The sequence below is a fragment of the Chrysemys picta genome, chromosome 3 (genome assembly GCF_011386835.1).
Source record: "Chrysemys picta bellii isolate R12L10 chromosome 3, ASM1138683v2, whole genome shotgun sequence".
Taxonomy (NCBI): domain Eukaryota; kingdom Metazoa; phylum Chordata; order Testudines; family Emydidae; genus Chrysemys; species Chrysemys picta.
Window position 1 is genome coordinate 49729699 of NC_088793.1, and position 22387 is coordinate 49752085.

Consider the following 22387-nt stretch of genomic DNA (forward strand, 5'->3'; position numbering starts at 1 on the left):
ACGTTGTTTCCAAAATAAAAACTTTTAGTTCTTTTTGTATCTGACAATATACTTTTCCCCAATCTAGAAATCAAGAACTCTCGGTTTCAATATTAACATTTAAACTGATTAATTAATCAGAATAAAAACTGAATGTCCAACTCTAATCCTTATGATAGCCTAGGGTATTTTCCTAGCAAGAAAAAGCTATACATGACCAGCTTCTGTTCCAGGCCTTGTAATTCAGCTTTCAAAACACTGTAAAGACTTTCATATACTCCATGACTCTACCCCTTGCCAGTTTCAAATATGTCTAATATTTTCTGAAACAGTAAAGAATTATTCCTTACCCTTCAGTGGTTCTTTGAGATGATATAGTCAATGTGGATCCCAACTTAGGCACGCGTGCACCTCAGGAGAACAAGATCATATTCTGAGTAGCGTTGGCAATTGGGGCCACACACAAATGCACCCTGTGCCTCCTCGTGCTTCTGTACAAGGGCACAAAGTGCAGAGTAGCTGTGACCCTCCCTTGGTTCTCTCACAATTCAAAGCCCATGGCAGCTGAGGATTCTGAAAAGTGGAGACAGAGGGCAGATTGTGGGATCCACACTGTCTGTCTCGAAGTACTATAGGTAGTGTAAGATAAGTAACTGTTCATTCTCCTTCAAATACATGTTAGTGTGGATCCCACTTTAGGTGAATGGCAAGCAGTATCCTCTCAGGTGGGAATGAGAAGGTCCAACTGCATCATCTGAACTATGATTGTAGTTCTGTTCTCCTGGATGTGGCATCTCACCTGGCAGGTAAGCCTAAATCATAGTGCTTATAAAAAGTCAATGGATTACTCCGCATTGCTGCCTTACAGATTTCTGATACTGACACATTCCTGAAGCAAGCAAAGGATGTTACTTGCTCTCTGATGTAGTGAGCCTTGGATTCAGTGGTGGAGGTATATATACCAGCTGGTAACACAAAGACACACTGTTATCCCTTTAGATATTCTTTGTGAGGAGATGGCTTGGCTTTTAGAATGTCCGGGTATGACTAGAAAGAGATGGGATGACAGCCTGAATGGTTTGGTACTATCAATAACAAACCAAAACCCTGGAAACACTGAGTGTGTGTCATTTCTTTTCTCCCAATGCCAAGTCTGATTTTGGGAAGAATACAGGTAGATTGACTGTGTAAGTGGGAAATCTGAGACCATCTTGGGAATGAACTTCAGGGGAGGTCTCAGCATTACCTTGTCCCTCTGAAGTGACAGCCACCAGGAAGACAGAGTGCAGAGTGAGGAGGGGAAGGGAACATTCTGAAAGGCTCAAATGGAAGTTCCATAAGGCTCAGGAGGACTGAATTGAGGTCTCACACAGGAGCAGGTCCTCTGACCGGTAGATAGGTGTGTAAGAGTCCCCTGAGAAATTTCAATACTGTAGGGTGAGAAAAGATGGACTGTACAGGTGGGTGCAAGCTGAAATCACCGCAAGGTAGACTTCAGTAGAACTGAACTTAAGTCCAGCCTGCTTCAAGAGTAAAAGGCCTGGGCTGGGGCCAGACCATGCTAGTATCTATATCAAGAACTTGTTCTATTTAGATGAATACATCCATCTGGTAGATATTTTCATTCTCTGAACTACAATTTCCTGGACGATGGGGAGTATTTGCTAGAGGTGGTACTTAACTAGCAAACCGCCATGCTGTCAGGGGCAGCTACTCTGACATGGATCTGAAGTATCTGGTTACAAAGCTGTGTGAGATCAGGTCCAGACAGTCTGGGAGCTAGGTCACAAGCTGAATGAACATTTGTAAGAGATCAATCAGCTAAAACTGCCTCTGCCAATATGGGGCAATGACTATGGCCTTGTCTCTCCTGATCTGGGTGACCACGGAACCAGGGGAATAGGTGGGAAGGCCTCTATTCCACTCGAGGAGGAAGGCATCTGGTAACGATCCTGAGTTCAGTTCACATCTGGAGCAAATGTTCTGACATTTGGCTTTGTCCTTGGTGGCAAACAAGTCTATCAAGCGGAATCCCCAAGGATGGAATATTATTTTCACTACAGATATGCGCAGGGACCATTCATGGTTGGTCACAGATTGTCTGCTCAGGAAGTCTGATGGATTGTTGCTGACTCCCAGGAAGTGAAGGGCTACCATAATCATCCCCATTCTAAGGGCACCAAGCCCAAAACATAATGGCCTCCAGACATAAGAGTGAGGAGCAAGAAGCAGGTGCCTCCTTGTTTGTTTATATAATGCACAGATGTTGTGTTGTCTTGGAATTTAATTTTGAAGGACAGGTAGGAATGCCACACAGGTCAATCTGAGAGCCCTGAGTTCCAGGACATTCAATTGTAGCTCTGGTACCAGATCTAAGGTCACTCTCAGACAGTAGTGGGGAAGTATCCCTGCTCAACACTGTGGAGAAGGCTTAGTCTGGTGACGGTGATGAGGAGTAGTATTCCTCGAATGGCAATGCAGAAGTGTCATGTTTCAGCTCTGGTTCTTAAGCCTGGTGCCACAACATCATGAATAATGTCCCGGAAGGGGAGCCTCAACAGTTCTGTGAGGCATACCAACCCTCAGAGCCCTCCATTCAAGGAAGGAATTGCCCATGCTTGAAATGGCCTGTGAGTACTGGGTTTGAAATTAGCATAATAAAACACTGGACTTATATTGTGCCTCTCTTCCAGGGGTTTCAGTGTCCTCTAAACATTAACTAATTGTTTTGCCAATTGCTAATGTATATGTATGAGGCTGTTTGGAGAGGGAGCTGTCTAGCTTCTTGAATTTTACACATCTTTCCGTTAAAATTAGTCTTACTACGCAAGATAGAATGGACTTGTTCAAATTTATAGATGCTGCATCTCTATAACTGTCTTAGTTTGAAGCAATTAATCTCCACTAGTAACATCAACATCCATTATCTTCAACTATATCTTCACTTAATCTTTCTGTTAAGCTCCCATACACAGGTTTTTTATGTCCTGCAGGCAGTGTTTTATCTCAAGTTTTTTATATTTCCTCCTAGGCTTTGTTTGCCTTACAGATATTCTTAGTACCTCTCTACAGATCTAAGCTTCCTGAATGAAACACTTCATTAATGTTGTTGTGTTTTTTCACTCTGTACAACACACACACAAAAACTGAGGTAGTTTAGCTCATCAGATTTAGCATTCAGGAAACTCTTCATCAATTGCATAATAACTGTGCTCAGAAGACCTAAAAATTCAAAAAAACACAAGAGCTGTTTAATACAACTGTGCTCCCTACCAGACAAGAAAATGGGAACAGCTGTCCAGTATGCTTTTAGAAGAAAAATCAGTTTCTTTAACATGCCAAATTTTTATTGTATCCAGCCTTTGTGAGGTCATATGTAGATAAGCATACTAACTAGAGATGGCTAAGCAATGCAAAAACATATGCATACATTTATTTTACTAACAAAAACACTGTGATTAGTTTATCCGGTTAATATTATCTGATCATCTACAAAGCTGGTCAAATGATGAAAAAGTTATTCGTTGATACATTTTCTCCAGGGACTAACAAGAAAAATGTCCTTAAGTATATTATCTGTGAATATAATCTGTCCAGTCCTACGACTAACATCTCTAATACTGCTTCCTGAGATTAAAAGAACAGAGAAGGGAATAAGCCTAATTTTCCCCCCAAATTTAAAGTTTTCCATAATCTAATCCAGAAAGTATCCAGTTGTTTATAAGAAAATTTCAATCAAGGTATCTCAAAATTTAATTAAAAATTTGCTGCGTTTCATATTTACAGAAACTGCCTCAAAGATATATTCTTCTCACATGATCCAAAATGGATACTATGTTTGCAGAAAACAGTCTTTCAACAACAGAAGAAAAGAATAGTTTCAGCAGATGGCTGACTTTAAACAGGAGCTGATCAGGGACAACTGGTGCTAGAGGAAGGTATGCCTTCAAACTAAGAGTTGGCAGAAAGCCAGCAGGTGCTGAAATGCACTCTAATGCTAAAGGCTACTGTGCATGAAATGAGAGGCCAAAGAAAGGAAATAATTAATAGCTGAAGGACAATTTAAAGAAGACATTCAGGAACTAGATGAAGCCAAAATGGGACCACACAAAATGAACCTAATAGCCACAGCACAGCCATACCAAATGGAATAAAATGTTCAGCTATCTTTAGGCTAATGTCACAAGCTTAAAAGCCCAAATTGGGTGAGGTTTGTGCATAAGAAATCAAATACTGTCATTATTTTTAAGACTTCATGTAACAACAATTAATGGGATACAGAAATTCCTGGTGTACAGGTTAGGACATGAGAGAATGTCATTTTTACAAGTACGCCATTCAGCACGGGGAATTGTGAAGGAAAATCAGCATGTATAGTCATTGCATGCAATAAAAATGTAAATAGTGTGTTACACTACCCTACAGGCTTCCAAATCAGAAGAGTAATAAATAATGTTACTAATCTTAATGGGCCAAATCTTGAGATCCTTACTCAGTTTTTATTCAGACTTTACGGAGTCAAACTACTTCAAGATATGTCCCACAAAGATTATTAATGTAGCAAAATTTACCAAAACAATAATGATTGACTTTAACCAAGCCATTATTTATAGTTCATATCTAAAATGACTGATTTTGGAATAGCTCATTTTGGAGCACAGTAAAAAGGGTGTTCTTGACTTCATCTTGGATGGAATCTAAGAAATGGTTCAGGAGGTTGAGTGTGAGACAGCCACTGGGCACCAATGACCACAGGGCAATCAAGTTGAAAACCTTAACGGAACTAGCTACCAAAGAGAAAAGAATGGTGATGAATTTCAAAAGGACAAGCTTTTTTGTCTATAAATTGCTTATTTTAAAACTAAGCCAAAATAGATGCACTCAAAGTACAACAGTATAAAATATAGTATAAATGAAGTGCATCACTCACAATACGCTATCAATAAAAATAAGTAACAAAATAATAGGGTGAAATCCTGTTATGGACTGAAAACTAATTCATAGGACAGAAAGGAAAGTCATGACTGTTTCTCAGTGTGGAAAGAAAGCTGAGGTATCCCACACATCAGCACTGATACCAGAGCTACTATCTATATTAATGATGTGAAGGAAGTAAACAATGAAATGGTAAAATTTGCTTGTGACAGAAAACAATCCATATTAGGAAAATTTGTGAAGGACTGATAAGACTCTAAAAGGACCTGCTCACACTGGAGGATTGGGCAGCAAGGCAGCAGATGAAATTTAATTTAAATGCAAATTAACAAGTCTTCGAAATAAAAATCTAAATTACTCATACAAACACATACCCATACAGAATATCATTAAACAATTACAACCCAGACTCAGTGGGGATCACATCCTGAAAGACATCTTTCCCAACTCCCTCTTTTGCAACCTTGCCAAGCTCATCAGAAGCATCAACTCAAAGCAGCACCAGACCCTGCCAGAACAGATGTAAAACCTGCAGACATTATCTCCACTGCTACAATGATCAATATCCTGCACAACACACCTTCTAAGATCCATGGGTCCTACACAAGCCTACCACAGTATGTGGTGTACCTCATCCAGTGCACTAAATGCCCCAATAACAACTATGTGGGTGAAACCAGATCATCTCCTGAATGAACTCACCCAGAAAAATGAGAGAAGATAAAAATACCATACCACACATGGGCAAATACTTTTCACAAAACAATCACTCCATAACTGACTTCTCAGTCTTCACCCTCAAAAGAAACTACACAACACCTTCAAAAGCTGAGCCTGGGAGCTAAAACTCATAACTTTGCTAGACACTAAAAATCACAGGCTCAGTAAAGACACTGGATTTATGGGTCTTTACAACAATCTGTAATCCACTAACTCTCCTTTGTCCTAGGACTGCAGAGATGTTAACTGCCTACTTCACCTTGAATGGTCTCATGTAACATGTGTTAACTTCTTATGCTTAATGATCTGTTCCACCTTGTATTTAGCAGTAACACTCTCAGTACCTTTTGCAGAGTCTAAGCTCAAAAACAGAAACTGATCCAATAAGAGATATTACCTCATTCACCTTGTCTCTCAGACAAACGGATAGTCTGAACTAACAGTGTCCTGATAGGAGAAGTGTCTAGTCATTGCATGTAGATCAGTAAAGCTGATTACCTAATTAATTGCAAAGATGCAAAAAGCAAATAAAAAGCTTGAATATATTTCAAAAGGATTTAAAAATACTAAAGACGATATTGTTGTATTGCATTATAAAATAATAATAATGCCTGGAGTATTGTGTTCCATTTGGCTACCTCATCTCAAGAAATAGATATCACTGAGATTAAAAAAGTGCACAGAAGTGTAAGTAAAATGATTATCAGCTTCATGATGCAAGGGGGTTTACATATGTGAAGAGACTGCAAAAGCTGCAATGATTAAACCTTTAGTGGAGAAGAACCAAAAGGCTCCTCAGTCAAATACACAAAATAATGAAGCTGTAGAAAACATAAATCAGACTATTTTTCTTACTTTGTGCCATAATAAAATAGTAAACTGCAAACAAAATATACTTCTTCACACAGCTTGTAATCAACCTGTGCTACTTATTGCCAGGATGGGGAGATCATTGAGATAAATACTGTAACAGGAGTTTTTTAATGAATAAGTAATCTTAACACTATTAACATATTCAGTTACTAAGATAATACAAGGAAAACCACGTCTTTGAGGCTTAAGCTGATGGCTTCTATACCTCAGCAGGCTATATTTCTACAGAGCATTGTACAATTGGCCAAGTTCAGTGGGGATGTTTGTTGTCATCTGCTGTGTCAGGTACAAACAATTCAAGATATCAGACGATACAGACCAACTGTCTGATTGCTTATGACAATCCCTATGTTCCTATATATGAGTTACAGTACTAAAGCTGTGACTGAGAGAACTGTGATCTTTTAAAAAAGAAGGGAGAGTGAGAACAACAAGTTCCCTGCCTTAAGTTTCTGCATCGTGAACACTTTGCTCTGTTGCAGCTTTCATTGAATTGAATTAAACTCTGCAGGGATTGACTCTTCAGAATGTGACTTTATTCATTATTGCAGAAACACATCAGCAACTTGATTGGAGCCTCACGGCCAGGTCAAATTTCCACATGCATACACATACAAAAAAGTCACTTTATTGGCTTTAACTCGTTCTGTATTTTTTGAAGGGTGGAAACTGCTTGTTGAGTTTGCTACTAGAAAAATATCTTTTATAATCAGATCACATACAGGCCAATATATGGGTCAAACAGTGAGGACCCTCTGCTATCCTTCATTATATCATCCAGATAAGAGCACAACACTGTGATAATAAGCCCTTGTAACCTTGGACACCTTGAATTTGCACATTATGACAGTGTTTCATTACATGATCCCATATTATTTTTTCTAGAGGACCCCTGCCTCATTTAATGTACAGATGGACAGTGCTCTGGGGATGAATCCAGGCTGTGCTCTGAATAACGCTGTTGTCTGTAAGACCCCTATCTCATTAGCTAGAACAGGTGTTCTCAAACTGGGGGTCGAGACCCTTCAGGGGGTTGTGAGGTTATTACATGGGGGGGGGTCGTGAACTGTCAGCCTCCACCCCAAACCCTGCTTTGCCTCCAGCATTTAAAATGTTGTTAAATATATTTAGAAGTGTTTTTAATTTATAAGGGGTCTCGCTCTCAGAGGCTTGCTATGTGAAAGGGGTCACCAGAACAGAAGTTTGAGAACTACTAAACTAGAGAAATTGGAAGACGTGTAGTGAATGAGGCAGGGAATACTTACAGGAAGATAGTTTTAATGGTTGTAATGGAATGTATTTGCAGTGTATTTACTAGTAATTACTCGTAATCATCTAGTATGTGAGGAGTGACTGATGACAATGTCTTTAAGAGCAAAATCACAGTAACACCTTTCTCTTACTGCAATCTCCTACCTCATTAACGAGGGTTAAGGCAGGTGAGTGCCATACTGGAGAACTGAATTCTATCTCTGCTTCTGCGTGATGCTTGGCAACTCACTGAAAGTGTTCAGTTAATCACTAGTTGTGAATTCCTCATTTTCTGGGTGCCCAATGGGGCCAGGAGACAGTTTTGCAGAAGTGTTGAGCACTCACAACTGCAACTGAAGACATCTGGAGCTGTGATTTGAACATATAATGTGCTATAAATATGCTAAGTATTCTGGAAAATCAGGCCCTATCAGTCTCAAGTTGGGCACCCCAAATTAGTGGATGCTTTTTGATAATTCTGGCCTTAATTTCTCCGTGCCTCTATTCCCATATACTATGCTGAAAACCACCATGATACCCCAGGAGGTTAATAATTTGTATTTGGTGTACAGTTTGAATGGTGTGCAGTAAATAAGGCATGTGGCCACACACTGAATGAGGATAAAAAGTAATATTTAATAATTACTCATTCACTGAGAGAGGCAGGGGCTCTGTAGAACAAAACAGTATGTGTTCAAGGATTGAAAACTGTATCATAATCTAAACTCACAAGGGGTCCAAATTAAAGTTGCACAGGCATCTTTAAATCTGGCATTTTCTAGCTTTTGAGTGCTTGACTTTACAACCTTAACATTCTTCTAACACATTTTGTGTTTTTAATGTAATTCTTTATATAGTTCCAGAATTTTTTACTTAATAGACAAACCAGATTTTGATACAAGTAGGTAAGAGTAGAGGTGGCACAATTTCACTTAAGTCTGTGGAGTTACTCCAGCTTTACACCCATGTATCTGAGATCAGAATCTGATCTAAGGAATTTGAACTGCTAAATTTACTGGATTGTGGCCGGCCCTTCTGTGGAGGCAAAAGGGACAGGGAAGAGGTTAAATGCTTCTCCTGCTGCTTGATTCACTGTCCAGAATTCCAAAAGATCTGTGGTTTCTGATCCCTCCTTCCACCCCCACTCTATGTGTTTTATGAGGGGCAGGAATAGGCAGGGTGAGGATAGGAACGTGGATCTGCCCCTTTCCCTACCAACCACCAGTGCAGAGGGAAAATATTCTACTCCCTCTCCAACAGATAGGAGGTTGGTTCCTTATTCCCAGATCCTTACTTGTGATACCAGTTCCCAACAGTCGCTCAGTGAGTGTGCCAATGTGCACTAACTCAAAGCTCCCAAGAGGAATCCTGGCTGAGTTTGCCCCTTCTGATGCACCTGAGGAAGTCAGTGCAAAATCTACCCCAAATATAAGTTGAAAATAATTATCTCAAACCTGGATGGAAGGGGGAGTGGAGGACAAGGGTAACAGTAATAAGTTGTCACCCTGTATCTTAAATACACATTATCAAGGTTCAGAGTCTTGATTTTCTGGGTTCTTTGTGTTTTTTATTATATTATTATTATTATTGTTATTATTCTTCCACATTTTATTTATATGATTTCTAAAAAGAGAAGACTAGAGTTTGCAGGCCTCATGAATAAGTTTTGAGGAGGCAAGTGAAGGACAAGAGGATGGAGGCATGGCAGAGTCAGGCAGGGAGAAGCATACATTGTTTGGTGTAGATATGCAAAAACATCACTGTCCTTAAAATATGCAAAGATCCATTGACATTGTAAAGTTAGATGCCTAAATCTTCAAAAGGCTCTTTATAATATTGTACACTGAAGTTATTGCCTAAAGCCAGGGGAACCGCAGCAGTACATTTCTAATACTTAATCCCCCAAATTCAGAAAGCTTTCATGGTTAATATAAGGAATCTCTCTTATTTTCTCATGCTATTTAATTTAATCCATACATTTGATATCAGATTCCAAGTCAATGTGGACACAAATTTACTCCTCAGGAAAAATACTGCATTCCTTAAGTTCCCTTGGGTATTACTTGGTTACCAAAGTCTAACAAATGTTTCAATTTGACACTCTAAATGTCAGGACATATAAACAATGCATTGTTTTAGGCAAGCAAATGTAATCTTTACAAATGAAAAGAACTCATGATATGTACATCAAGAATCAATCATTCAACACATGATTGTAAACCCACTCTGAATCAACACGTCATACCTCTGGCTTGCTTTACAACTACGTTTATATCTTTCAATTTAATATAAGCCTTGAAGCACAGCCATGCATATTACTATAAAAGTAAAAATTACAAAACTATTTAAATATAAATATATAAGGATTACATGAAGAAACCTGATATGCAGTAAAAGTGAACTCTTTCTCAGTAATGGAATTCTTAACAAAAAACAGTATTGAAAACGCATATGGGTTGAGATTTTCAAAGATGGCTAGGCAATTTGGCCACACGTTGAAATTAATTACAGTTGAGTAGCTAGTCAGATTTGAAAATCTCAGACATGGATTTTTGTATATTAAAGGTTAATTATTAAAAAATGGAACTAGAGAACACTGTGCCAAAACGTTATTATGATGAGAACAATTATTATTTTATCAGATAATTTCATCAAGGAACCCAATTCATTTTGACCGTCTTCCAATAAAATTAGCTTTGCCCATTCCTCCCTCCTTCTACTCACAGCCAAATCCTACCCTTTCCCTAGCATAAATATGTCAGTGAAACTACATCTAAACAAAAATATGTTTCTCCACAGTTAATTATTTTGCTGAAAATTGCAGCAAGCGGATAGAATTCATAAAGCCATGTAATGAGAAAAATGTTTGCTCTAAAACACCAAAGAGAACTCTGATACCCTTTTTCCTTATGAAACCTACCATCCTTCTGGAGATGCTCTTGAACGTTCCTCCAAAGGAAATTTAAGATTAAAAACTCTCCAACAAATTTAGCCTTAAATGCAGAATTAATCAGCAAAACAGAATATAATATGTTTTCATGAATCAAGTTCTAATCTGAACTATGTATAATCTCTGGAGATTTTCCAAGGCACAAATGGCAGTTAAAAGCCTGACTCCTACTGAAAGTAAATGAAAGCTAGGCCCCTAACTGCTATTTGTGCATTTGAAAATATCCACCTCTATTACTAGAGTTATCTTGATAAAAACACTCTACCTCTGTAAATAATGGGTGACTCTACTGCAGTGGCTTCTAAAATGAATGCTTTAGGCACACCTAATTTTCAGTATATATGTGAATTGCCAATCTCTAGATTAAAAAACGTCAGGGGCCCAGTCCTGGAATCCTTACTCCCATTGAAATCAATGGGAGTTTTGCCTGACTACAGATTGCAGGAACAGGACTGTCATTTGCTTCACTAAAGTTGTTGTAGTAGCACTGTGTGGGTTGTATTATTATTTCAAAATGTCTGTCCAAAATATCACAGACACTTGTCAATGTTTAGCTGCTTCTACTCTGCTGAAGAGATCTGATCACATGAGGAACATTTAGACTGTAACCAGATCAGCCAGAGCAAAAGATCACAAATGGGATGAAAGAATACCCATTTCATTTCCACAGCTTTTATGCCCTTTTCTGTCCTACTAAATGTTCAAATGGCATTTGTTTGGAGAAACAGTTCAAACACATGTACAAAGGAGTCTGGCTTTTACACATTTTGTGAACCATAACATACACACTTCTGCTAATCCTAATACAGAGGACATCTACTAATTTTAGACCCAAGTGGTATAAAGTGTCAGCTGGCAGATAACTGGCTACCTGAATCTGAGTCTAGAGCAATGAAGTTTTCTGGCCCGAAGGATAGCTGATTGCTGTCCTATTTCAATGCATATGGTACATTACATGAGTGCAAAATAGTTACTTTTGCATATAAATTATGAAATGACACTTATAATATACTGACATTTCAAGTTCAACAAGGCCATATGGGTGCAACTAACCGCAGATTTTGGACCACTGTTTTGAAATGCCGTATTTGATATATATATGACCCATCAGAACCCTACACCTGCTCATCTTATTCCCACTTTTTCAATGATATCGATGGAACTACTTGTGTGACTGCAGTGAGCAGAATATAACCCTTAACATATTTTTCCTTTAAATAACTTATTTCTAAATTATTTTCAGTAAAACTGTATTTGTACTTAACATGCACAGGATTTTGAAAAATTGCTACATTACTTATCAACAGATAAAATGACTTGTGCACAAATGCTATTATTATTAAATAATATTATGAGAAATGTAGAGCTATTAATATACTTTCAGTTCAGTTACAGTCATATTCCAATGTCCTGAGGACAAGTAATTTCAAAGAGAGCTTTCATGAATAAGGACTTGAGTAATAACTTAGACCCCAATCCTACAAACTGATCTGCATGGGTGGATTTCTGAAGTCCCTGGGTCATCATAGATACAAGAGTCTGCCTACACAGATCCACTTGCAGGATCTGGCTCTTCATATGGACTTCAAGATTTTACTTGAGAACTGTAATGTCTTTGTAAGCATTATTTCACCTGTCTGAAAGCTTGGTTGACTACAAGCATTCAGTAGATGAATATTTTCACCCACTACAGAAAAATCAAGGCTTTGTTAAATTACAAGCCTCTAATGATTCTTTTCAAGAAACATTTCAGGCATGCAGCAATAAGGCTGCATTCATATCTGACATTTACAAAAAAATTATTCTTTATGGCCTCAATTCAACAGAGTAGTTAAACTTAATTTTAAGCATTCTTATTCAGAAAAGTAGAAAAGTACGTAAGCATGTGCATAACTTTAAGCACAATGAGAATCAATGGGACTTAAGCTCATACTTAAATTTAAGCATGTGCTTTAACCAATGTTAATGGAAAGAAAATAAGCCTAATCAAAGTCTGTATGAAAAGGAAATAAATATTATCATTAGGGATCAGTGAATTAGTTATATAGGAACCAGCCAAAATTGTGACTCAAAATGTGCACTGAGCCCAAACCAAGCCTTTTAAGAGAAATTATGATTAATATTTTTCATATGCTGTTCCATCTCCTCTTTTTGGCCATAAGCATATGATAGGCTGAAATATTTTTAGTATTTTTGACCCAGTTGGAATTGGGAATTACCAGAAAACCTATGAGAGACTTTTATTAGTTCTCCAAATAAAGGGCCAAACTCCGATTACTTTTCTCTTACATATAGACCCACAGAAGTATTGGCGCCTTCCAGCATAGATGACGTAGGAGAGTCAGTTTGTTTCAGCACATCTTCTTGTACAAATGTAAACCAATGAGGGATCCGCAGGTGCATCCTGCAAATCAGGCAGACATGGCCACATGTTCGTGCCATAGCCTGCTTTCTTTGTTCACATTTCTCTTTAGCTTTTTCTGTTCTGCTATTTTACATAGCTTTAACCACAGGCCAACAGGTCTGCAGCCAACCTGACCTGTTAGCAGCAGCAGCAGCTTCCCATGTGCTTGGATTGATGTGGCCAGCTTTTAGGTGAGCTTTGAGAGTGTCCTTGTATCGTTTTCATTGGCCTTCCACCATACGTGCTTCCATTTTCAACGGGGAAGTTGTGTATCATCCATGCATACAAGGTGACCAGACCAACAAAGTTGAGCCTGTATCATCAGGGATTTAACACTAGTCATACAGCACTGGTCCAGGACTCCAGTGTTTGGTATCCTGACCAACCACTTGATTTTACAGATGAGACACAGACAATGCACGTGAAAATCTTCTAGTTGCTTCAAGTGCCATTTTTACAGACATAGAGAAGAGTGCTTCACAGGACTGCATGGTAGGCATTAATCTTGGTGTGAAGTTGAATGCCTCTCACATTCTACAGGTGGTGACAAAATCGACCACAGGCAGAGCTAGCTTTAGAAATGCACTGAGTGATTTCATCGTCAATCATGGCATTATTGAAGTGCTGTCAAGATAGCAAAATTTTTCTGTCACATTCAGCAATGTGTCATCAATTGCAATTTGGGGGGAAGAATACATTTTTCCTGGAGCCGGCTAGTAAAACACTTCAGTTTTCTTGAGGTTGATAGAGTCCAAATCACTTTGCTGATCTAGAAAAGCAGTTGATTAAATGCTAAATGTCTTTGACGGTGTAGGATGGTCTACTAAACTCTGCCATCCTCTCCTCCTCCATGAGCCCCCTCCTCTAAACAGACACTGCAGTTTAAAATGGGAATAATCCATTTGCTCCACAGCCATTCATAAGGACTTTAAAGGAAACAGTAATCAAATGCTGAAGGCGTTGAGAACTTATTTACATGACACCACCACCCAGCAAATTCCATACCCAGAGCAACAGGACTATTTTTCTATGGGTGGCCTTTTCAAGCTGAAGTTTCTGTCACATAGAGCAGCTTCCTTTCCAGCCAAGATCCATGGCATTCTGGAGTCTGCATGGCCCAGGAAGCTGTGTACATTTATTTAAATAACATATATCATGAGAATGTTCCTTTATAATTATGATGTATTTATAAATGTTTAACTCTAAGAATTTTCTCTTTGTTTCAGAACAGACACACACACTAGCTGTTAGATGACACAACCTCAACAGTGATATGAGGGAGGAAACTTTCCTACGTAGTTGTAAAAACTAAACTAAATTCATTTTTATGAAACAATTATTTATAATTAACATACAGGGAAAGAGAGGGAGAAGAAAAGATAACCATATATGAGGGATTACAAATGTAGGGCCTGATTCCCTGTTGCATTACGCCAATTTTACACCAAAGTAACTCTTATCAAAAGCTATGCATTTAAAGACATAAACCCATTTTAAATGACTTTTGTTAGATGGAACCAAGGCTTTGGAGCGGAGACCAGAGCTGGAGCACAGAGCAGCTCCGAAGCAGTGGAGCTGCAGATTTTTGCCTGGAGCTGGAGCGGAGCCGAAGCACAGCTCCAAAGCCCTGGATGGAACAATCCATCCCAGTAATTCACAGTGATAGTGTCTGGTAAATTAAAATTATATATATAGGATGTATAGATTAGACTGTGGTCCGCAGACCACCAGTGGTCTGTGAGCTTCATTCAGGTGGTCCGTGGACAGTTCCCTCTAAGGTGCGCACCTGGGCAGCCGCACATGAGAGAATGAAGGGACACCCTCCCAATTACCCTGGACCCTGGAGAAGATGCACATGTAAGGTGAGATAGTGGCCTTGGGGGGGAATAGGAGGTAGGTGGGAGGGGGCAGTAGGGTGAGAAGAGGGAGTCGGGGGAATTTCCGACAAGAAGGTCTGCAGCTGCCAGAGAAAGGTAACTTTCACCAGCTCCAGGGCTGCGGCTGCTGGGGAGAGACAGTCCTCCTTCCCAGCCCTAGCTCAGGGGCTGCTGCTGCAGGGGAGACAGTAAGAGACCCCCCTCCTTCCCAGCCCCGGCTCGGGGGTTGCCGTGGCAGGGGAGAGAGGGCACATCCATTGCATTAGAAAGGTAAGACTACTGATATTAAAATATGAGTTGTGTGCTTTTATTTGTAGAACAAAAAAACGTTAATTATTAAGGGTTTTTTTTAAAATAGCGTTTTTATCCAAAGCACTTTACAATAGTTAGCTAATGGTACAAACAACATTTGGAAAGATCATTAAGTGGTCCGCCGAGAACTTCAGCAATTTTCAAGTGGTCCACGAAAAAAAAAGTTTGAGAACCACTGGTATAGATTGTTATGAATTTAGCTTATGCTCTAATAAATTTGTTAGTCTCTAAGGTGCCACAAGTACTCCTGTTCTTCTTATTGTTATGAGTCTCATTAAAAACAAAATGATAGTGGAAAAACAGGTTAATCACCACCATGGCAAATTTTAACTATATATGGTTAGGACTGATGTACTTGATGATGAATTTGATTAGTCTTTGTTTTCAGACATGTTGATAAGATAATTTAAAGGGTAAAAACAGACCATTTTTGCAACTTCTCTGCACTTGGAACACCCACTAAAGTCAGTGCTGGATTGCAGATAAAGCCCATAGCTATTATTAATTATGATAATCAGTACATATACTGTATCATTCTGCATCTTCCATGTTAAATCACAAACAAGACAAATATGCTGTATGTTTCCATATAAAATGTACTGGATATTTTATATCCACCATCACAACAAAGGCATTGCCTTTGACCATTTCTAGAGGAACTACTAACAAAGAAGCAATTTTTCCCTTGAATAAGTGGCTTTATTCAATATGATTTCTGTATCAGCTGAGGTAATGTGATTTTTTTTTTCCATCAGAAGGCTTTAGAAATTCTGCTGTGAGTCAGCTTTATAAGGATCAAGGGGGAAAAAAGGATGGTCAGAGACAACTGACTACTCAGAGACTGAACTGACCAAGAATCAGAACACAACACCCTTTTCTCCCATAGCAAACAGCTCTTCTGTGCTACCTCGGATTTAGTGAACAGTTGCCCAATTATTTGCTGTCGGAGCTAAAGACATGGTCAACAACAGCATTTGCAAGACACTCAAGATACCGTGGTTTCAATTGTTAAAGCAATCAAGTTCTTGTTTATGTAAGGTCTTCCAGAACTGTGGTCTAGCCTGGCTATATAAAAAGGTGAAGATCAAAACCTCGCAGTTACACTTTAACAGGACTTATTTTTCAATTCCTCTTTTTTCTAAATCAAATAGCCAGAATTTCTTAATGAGACAGCATCATGTGATTCCATGCCTTCCAAGACAGGCAATGAATTTTCTACAGCTGACTCTGCTAGTTACAGTATTCAACAGCTGGGGCACAGATAATTTGGCACCCTGATAATGTCCCAAATGAACACAAGCATATTCTGCAAGCAAGAAAAAATGTTTGAATTAAAAGAAGTGATTAAGACTCTTCACCTTGAAAAAGCAAAAATGCAAGTTATTACATTCTTTATTTGATTTTTTTTAAAACCAACAAATGCAGTTTCTTTCAAAGTTTTGTGAAATGGCACTCCCTGTTCAAAGCATATATTGCAGCAATTCTTTTCTGATTAGATCAGCTCCCATAGCAAGTCATCAGGATAACAATCACTGTAGTGAAGTCATACTACTGGGACTCTGATGGGAAAATATAACCGGCTTGAAAACACTTTGGAAAATAATGTATTTTCCAGTTTTTCAATGCTTCATTATTAAAACAAGCTAAAATCTTTACCTTTTTTCCCAGTGATTGAATGTAACAAGCTGCCAAGTACAGTATATTGATGAGCTAAGTACATCACCAAAAAATTAAAGCAAAAGAAACTGGATGCTTACTGAAACATTTTAAGGAGTCTGCCATATTTTAAAATACAATATGAATGTGTCCAATCCTCCTCCCCACAGATAAGGTAACAAACTTCAACAATTATAGAATGTACTAAAAAAATAAATATGTTAATTAGCCTAGGAGTCTACTGTATCAGCATCCACTAGTGCAAGGGTAGGCAACCTATGGCACGCGTGCCAAAGGCGGCACGCGAGCTGATTTTCAGCAGCACTCACACTGCCCGGGTCCTGGCCGCCGGTCTGGGGAGCTCTGCATTTTAATTTAATTTTAAATGAAACTTCTTAAACATTTTAAAAAACTTATTTACTTTACATACAACAATAGTTGAGTTATATATTATAGACTTATAGAAAGAGATCTTCTAAAAATGTTAAAATGTATTACTGGCATGTGAAACCTTAAATCAGAGTGAATAAATGAAGACTCGGCACACCACTTCTGAAAGGTTGCCGACCCCTGCACTAGTCCTACCACAGGTAAGGACCCAACCTTGTAGCTCTTACTCACGCAAAACTCCCATTGAAATCAGGGGACTTAGGTCGGTAGCATCAAGTCCTAAAATAATATATCCATTATGAATTTTCCTGGGTATATCAAGTGACTATATAAACTAGACTGAAACCTATAGATCTGTCTCTGGGAACAAATTTGCTTTTTTTTTTTTTTAATTTAAATCTATTCAGCTAAATTTTAAATCACAGCATCAAGAAATATATACACTTTAGGTTTTTCAACACTTTTCATCTGATAATCTTAATACAGCCTGCTTGCTTTAAAAATCAACATTTGGAAAAGAATAGTCAGAAATGTGTATAAAATCACTTTTGATGATGAAAAAATAGAGTGGAGCAAGCATTTCCTTTTTTCTAGGATCTAATAAACACAATAATTATTTCTCCTTTAAAATGTGCTAATGAATTTTATTACAGAAATAGTGCACACGCTCCCTAGATACATTGACACAATAGACACAAAGAGTCATTGTCAATAGTATTAATAATACATGCTCTACAAGTGAAACAGGTATAAAGTACACTCAGACCTGATAAATCTCATTTGAAGATAATTTCATTTTTGTTTTTAATTTTACCATTAACAATCAGGATAGAATAAAATTAACTCAGACATCTTCAAATAAAACTGATTTCACTATGTCATTCCCATTAAAGTCAGTGGGAATTCAGTAGCTAAAACCCTTACCCAACAATGAATTTCCAAAAAGTTGTATCTTAAAACCACAAAATCAAGACTTTCTGATATAAAACTGAAACCACCTAGCTCATCTTGGACCGAGGTATTGCAAAAGGATTCCGAACAGCAAATACCAAATAAGCTGCAACGTGCACACAGGGACTATTTTCAGGATGAAGATTCAGTCTGTTTAATTCCATCTCTTGTTAATTAAGATAGGATCTTAAACATTACTTTGATCTAGTTTTTAAGGTTTAATATTAACAATGCAGTGAAATATAAAATAATGAATTATGTGTCCTATGTACCTCTTCCATACCATCCAGGATAAGGAAATAATACAATTAACATTTCTAATAGAATAAAATAAATTGTATATATCTTATGTACATTAGAAAGGTTTTTCTTCCTGTACTAAATGAAAAAGCTTCATAATGTTGCACGAAGCAGTCGTTCTTACATAATTATTGAAAAGAACAACATATATTAGAGCTTTAAGCACAAAAGGATCTTTCAAAAAATGGTGTGGTGTGTTTTATTGCTTAAAGCAGTCTTTGCAATAAACACATATTTCACTGGATTTATTAGGACCATAGAATACAGTTTTATTTACTAGTTCTCATCCCAGACAAGCATCAGTCAGTAGAGTCTTAGAATAATCTCATTGAAATGTCAGTGGTGTCCTCACACCCCAGCAAGAAAAGAACAGTGTCACTTAAGCGCTTTACTGAAAGCAATCAACAGACTGCTCCATAAGAAATGACCCTCTCCAGGAGGCAATGGATCTTGTCTAAGGACATTTCATTACCTTCCACTTCAAACTCTTGATGGTAGCGGACTGGAATAGCAGATATCCAGAGGATCTGATTCTGACCCTTGTTTACTTGCAACCACCAGTGCTATTTAAAGTAAGCCCTACACTATTAGCACGTACCCAGTAAACCCATGCCCCATGCTGCAGCGCTAATCTACTGTACCTTTGTATCTCTCCAGAACATCTTCGTAAGCCTGTAGGTACTCCTGCTCTTCGGCATAGTGGTAAGCACCAGGGGAAAGGTAACCAGCCATGGCTGGAGGGTAACACTGACCAGTTCACTCCAAGGCTGCAGACAGCTCGAAGCCTTGGGAACTGCAAAAAAAGGCTAGAGGGAGGGAGGGAGGAGGGGTGCTATGCAAGCTGGCCGAGGAAACGCCCATGCCCCCCTCCCGAGCAGTGTGTGAGCATGTGTGTGGCTCCAATAGCAAGGGCTTCCTCTCGGATTTCATTAGCAGCAAATCTCTGCGCTCGGCTAACGGCCTGAGAGCAGGAAGGCAGCCAGGGCTGCAGCAGCTCCAGGACAGCATGGGCGCCACAGCCCGGCCATGGAGGTGACCTCCGGCTCCTTCTTCATGGAGACATTTCTCCCCTTTTGACAGTTAAATCGCTCCTGGGTGATCACTTAGGGCCCGATTCTGCTGCAGGCCCCACTTGTGCAAATGCACTGAGGGTTTTGCCTGAATAAGAGCTGCAGCAGGAGCCCTTCCCTCCCCCGGCGTCTGGCTCCCTGTCTGGCTCTGGTTACTTGTTGTGTTGTTGCGCTTGGCCCGGCAGCCCTGGCCCGGCTTTTCTCTCCAAAGCTCACTAGGATGCTGCTAAGAACTCGCCAGCTGCCTGGGGTTCCTCCCTCGGCGCAGCCTTCTCTGGCCAGGACCTTTTCATTGTCTCGGTTTCTATACAAACCCTCGGGAAGCCGCTTCCCCCCTCCGCCCCAGCCCGGACAGCAAGCTGCCACCTCCGCCCGCACCTCTGCTCTACCAGAGCCCCCTGCGAGCCGTGCCACGCTGGGGGAAAGGTTTCTATTTGGAACCACCGTGGGCTGCAAAGGACTAGAGAGGCTGGCACAGCCCGCATCGCCTGTCCCGCCGCAGCGCCCGGGGGGGCATCCCGCGGGCCGGGCCGCCCGTGTTAGGGATGCTCTGTAGCAGCAGCACCAGCAGCACCCACTCCCCCCATCCGCCCTCTCGCTACTACTGCCCGGGGGACGCCGGGCCTGCGGGGCCGGGGGCTCGCTGCTGCTGCAGCAGGTGTCCCCGCCGCTCACATGCGTCGCCGTGTCAATGAGCGCCAACTGCGCCTGCGCGGCCGGCCGGCCTGGCCCCTCTCCACCCCCTCCCGCCTCTCACCCCCCATGCCCCGGATCCTCGCGCCTGTTCGCCTGGGCTGGGCCCTTCTTCCCTGCCCACTGCAAAGCCTGAAAGGGGCTTCTGTGCCGCTCCGCATCCCGGGCTCCCTGAACCCCGTGCAACATCCCCCTTACACGCACGCGGCTTTCCCGGGCCCTAGTGAGCTCAAGACCCAGGCTCCAGGCCGCCCAAGCCTCGAAGAAATGTACAGCCGGGCTGGGCAGCTGCGTGGTGCCGAAACCATCCCTGCCTCGCCATCAACTCAGAGCCCTTAGTCCGGCCCCACCCCCTGCTTGCCTCCCTCACCCAGCCCGAGCGCAAGCCCCTCGGTGCTCTGCCACTATGGCCTGGGGGGCAGCCGCCGTGCTGGGCGCAGTCGCTTGAATTTCCGAGCACTTGAGACCCACGCGGATGTCTGTCTGTCTGCCCGATTCACTGCTGCCCCGCCCACCACCCCGGTACCAGCAGCAGGGATCCTACGAGACCTCTCCGTCAGACACAGGGTCTGGAGAAACCCTGGCTCTGCATTGTGCCGGTACAAATTAAGACGGAGCAGTTTTTCACACTACATCGGCTAAGGGCAGCGATTACCCAGCGGGATGGAGAGGAAAGACCTTTGGCTGCTATACCAACCATCCCCACACAGGGTCCGACCACTGCATCCTCACAATCGCCCCATTAGGTGAAAACATCTTTGAAATAAACCCCGAAGAGGGAAGGGGATGATACATACACACAAAACCAACCTCTGTGGATAACACAAATGACCACTGCCTTTCCCCAGAATTAATTTACACGGTGTTGTCAATTTTCAGCTGGAGAGAACAAGGCATCTGCCCTGTTTCAATGCCATTCGTTGCCAGCGTAAGTGACCATCCACATATCAAAACACATTAGTGCCTTTCCTACAATATGCAATCGAGGGGCTCCTAAGCGGCACGGCCTCCAATGTGCCTACATGGACAAAGAGCTGTTCTACACAGACACTGTTCCCACATACACCGCCTAAAAGGATATCCAGAGCCCAGCTGGGTGATCCCAGCCTCTCCCTGAATTTAATGTGGCCTCTCTGCCATTAAGACACAAAAGACAATTAAGTGTGCCTGTGTGTACACCGACCAAGATGCATACACAATGTGAAATCAGAGTTATTGCAAATGAGCTTCTCACTGCTAATGCGTTTTCACATGAAAGTTTAATGGGCGCACCTGCACATATTTCATCTTTTTTTTTCTTTCCCACAAGCATTAATTCACCCAACCGGAAAACATGGCCAAATAGCTTAGTCACCACTCCACGGAGCTGCAGGATTTTTAAAGACTATATTACAAAGCCAATGAACAAGCCTCCTCTCCACCCCCCACCCCCCCCCCCCACACACACATAAATCTTTGCCATGATCTCTCTCATGCAAGCCCATGGTGTGGGCACATGCGGGTTGGTGGGTCTCACTGTCTGGCTGCCTAGAGCCTGGTCTTACCGGCTATCCTAAGCACTGCTCTCTCGGCTGGGTCCAGCACGGAGCCGCCTTGAATTTTCCGCTTGGATCTCTCATGTTTCGGCAGGTTCCAAGGCAGTGTGTCCCCCGGTGCCGGAGACACGGAGCCAGATTTCTGGCTGAAATCATCTTCATCGGAGAAATCCGCAGAGGAAGACATGGAGCATCGGTAGGAGGCGTTTCCAGAGCTCTACAGAGAGATACACAGAGACTGCATGAATATACAATGCATAGTGTGATCGCCACAGTCCGCCTAGACTGTTTTACAAACACCCCACAGAGAAATAAAAACACTGAAAAAAATAGGTCGCTCACCATCGTTGTATATTTATATGGGTATGTGTGTGTAACTCCACAGATGGTACCCCAAAATATCCTGATTTAGTGACAATGCATTTAGGAGGATTTATGCGGAAGACGTGTGGCCTGCGGTCAGGCAACCAGCTCACAAATGATCTCGGACT

At 40.8% G+C, this 22387-nt stretch overlaps 1 protein-coding gene across 43 annotated transcripts in view; it reads right to left on the bottom strand.

Moving 5' to 3' along the window:
- DST (dystonin) overlaps window positions 1-22387 on the bottom strand; it is a 439617-nt gene that overhangs the window by 356926 nt on the left and 60304 nt on the right. For 34 of the 43 annotated variants that reach the window (XR_010599478.1, XR_010599479.1, XM_065587877.1 and 31 more), the window contains exon 4: window positions 21906-22113. Coding sequence is in view for 41 of the 43 variants with exons in the window: in XM_065587877.1 (XP_065443949.1) it covers window positions 21906-22113 (208 nt within the window). In the remaining 2 variants the exon portion in view is untranslated. Of the gene's footprint in view, window positions 1-19239; window positions 20379-21905; window positions 22114-22238; window positions 22378-22387 lie in introns of those variants that run through there. The other 9 variants (XM_065587881.1, XM_065587880.1, XM_065587879.1 and 6 more) reach the window with 3 other exon arrangements.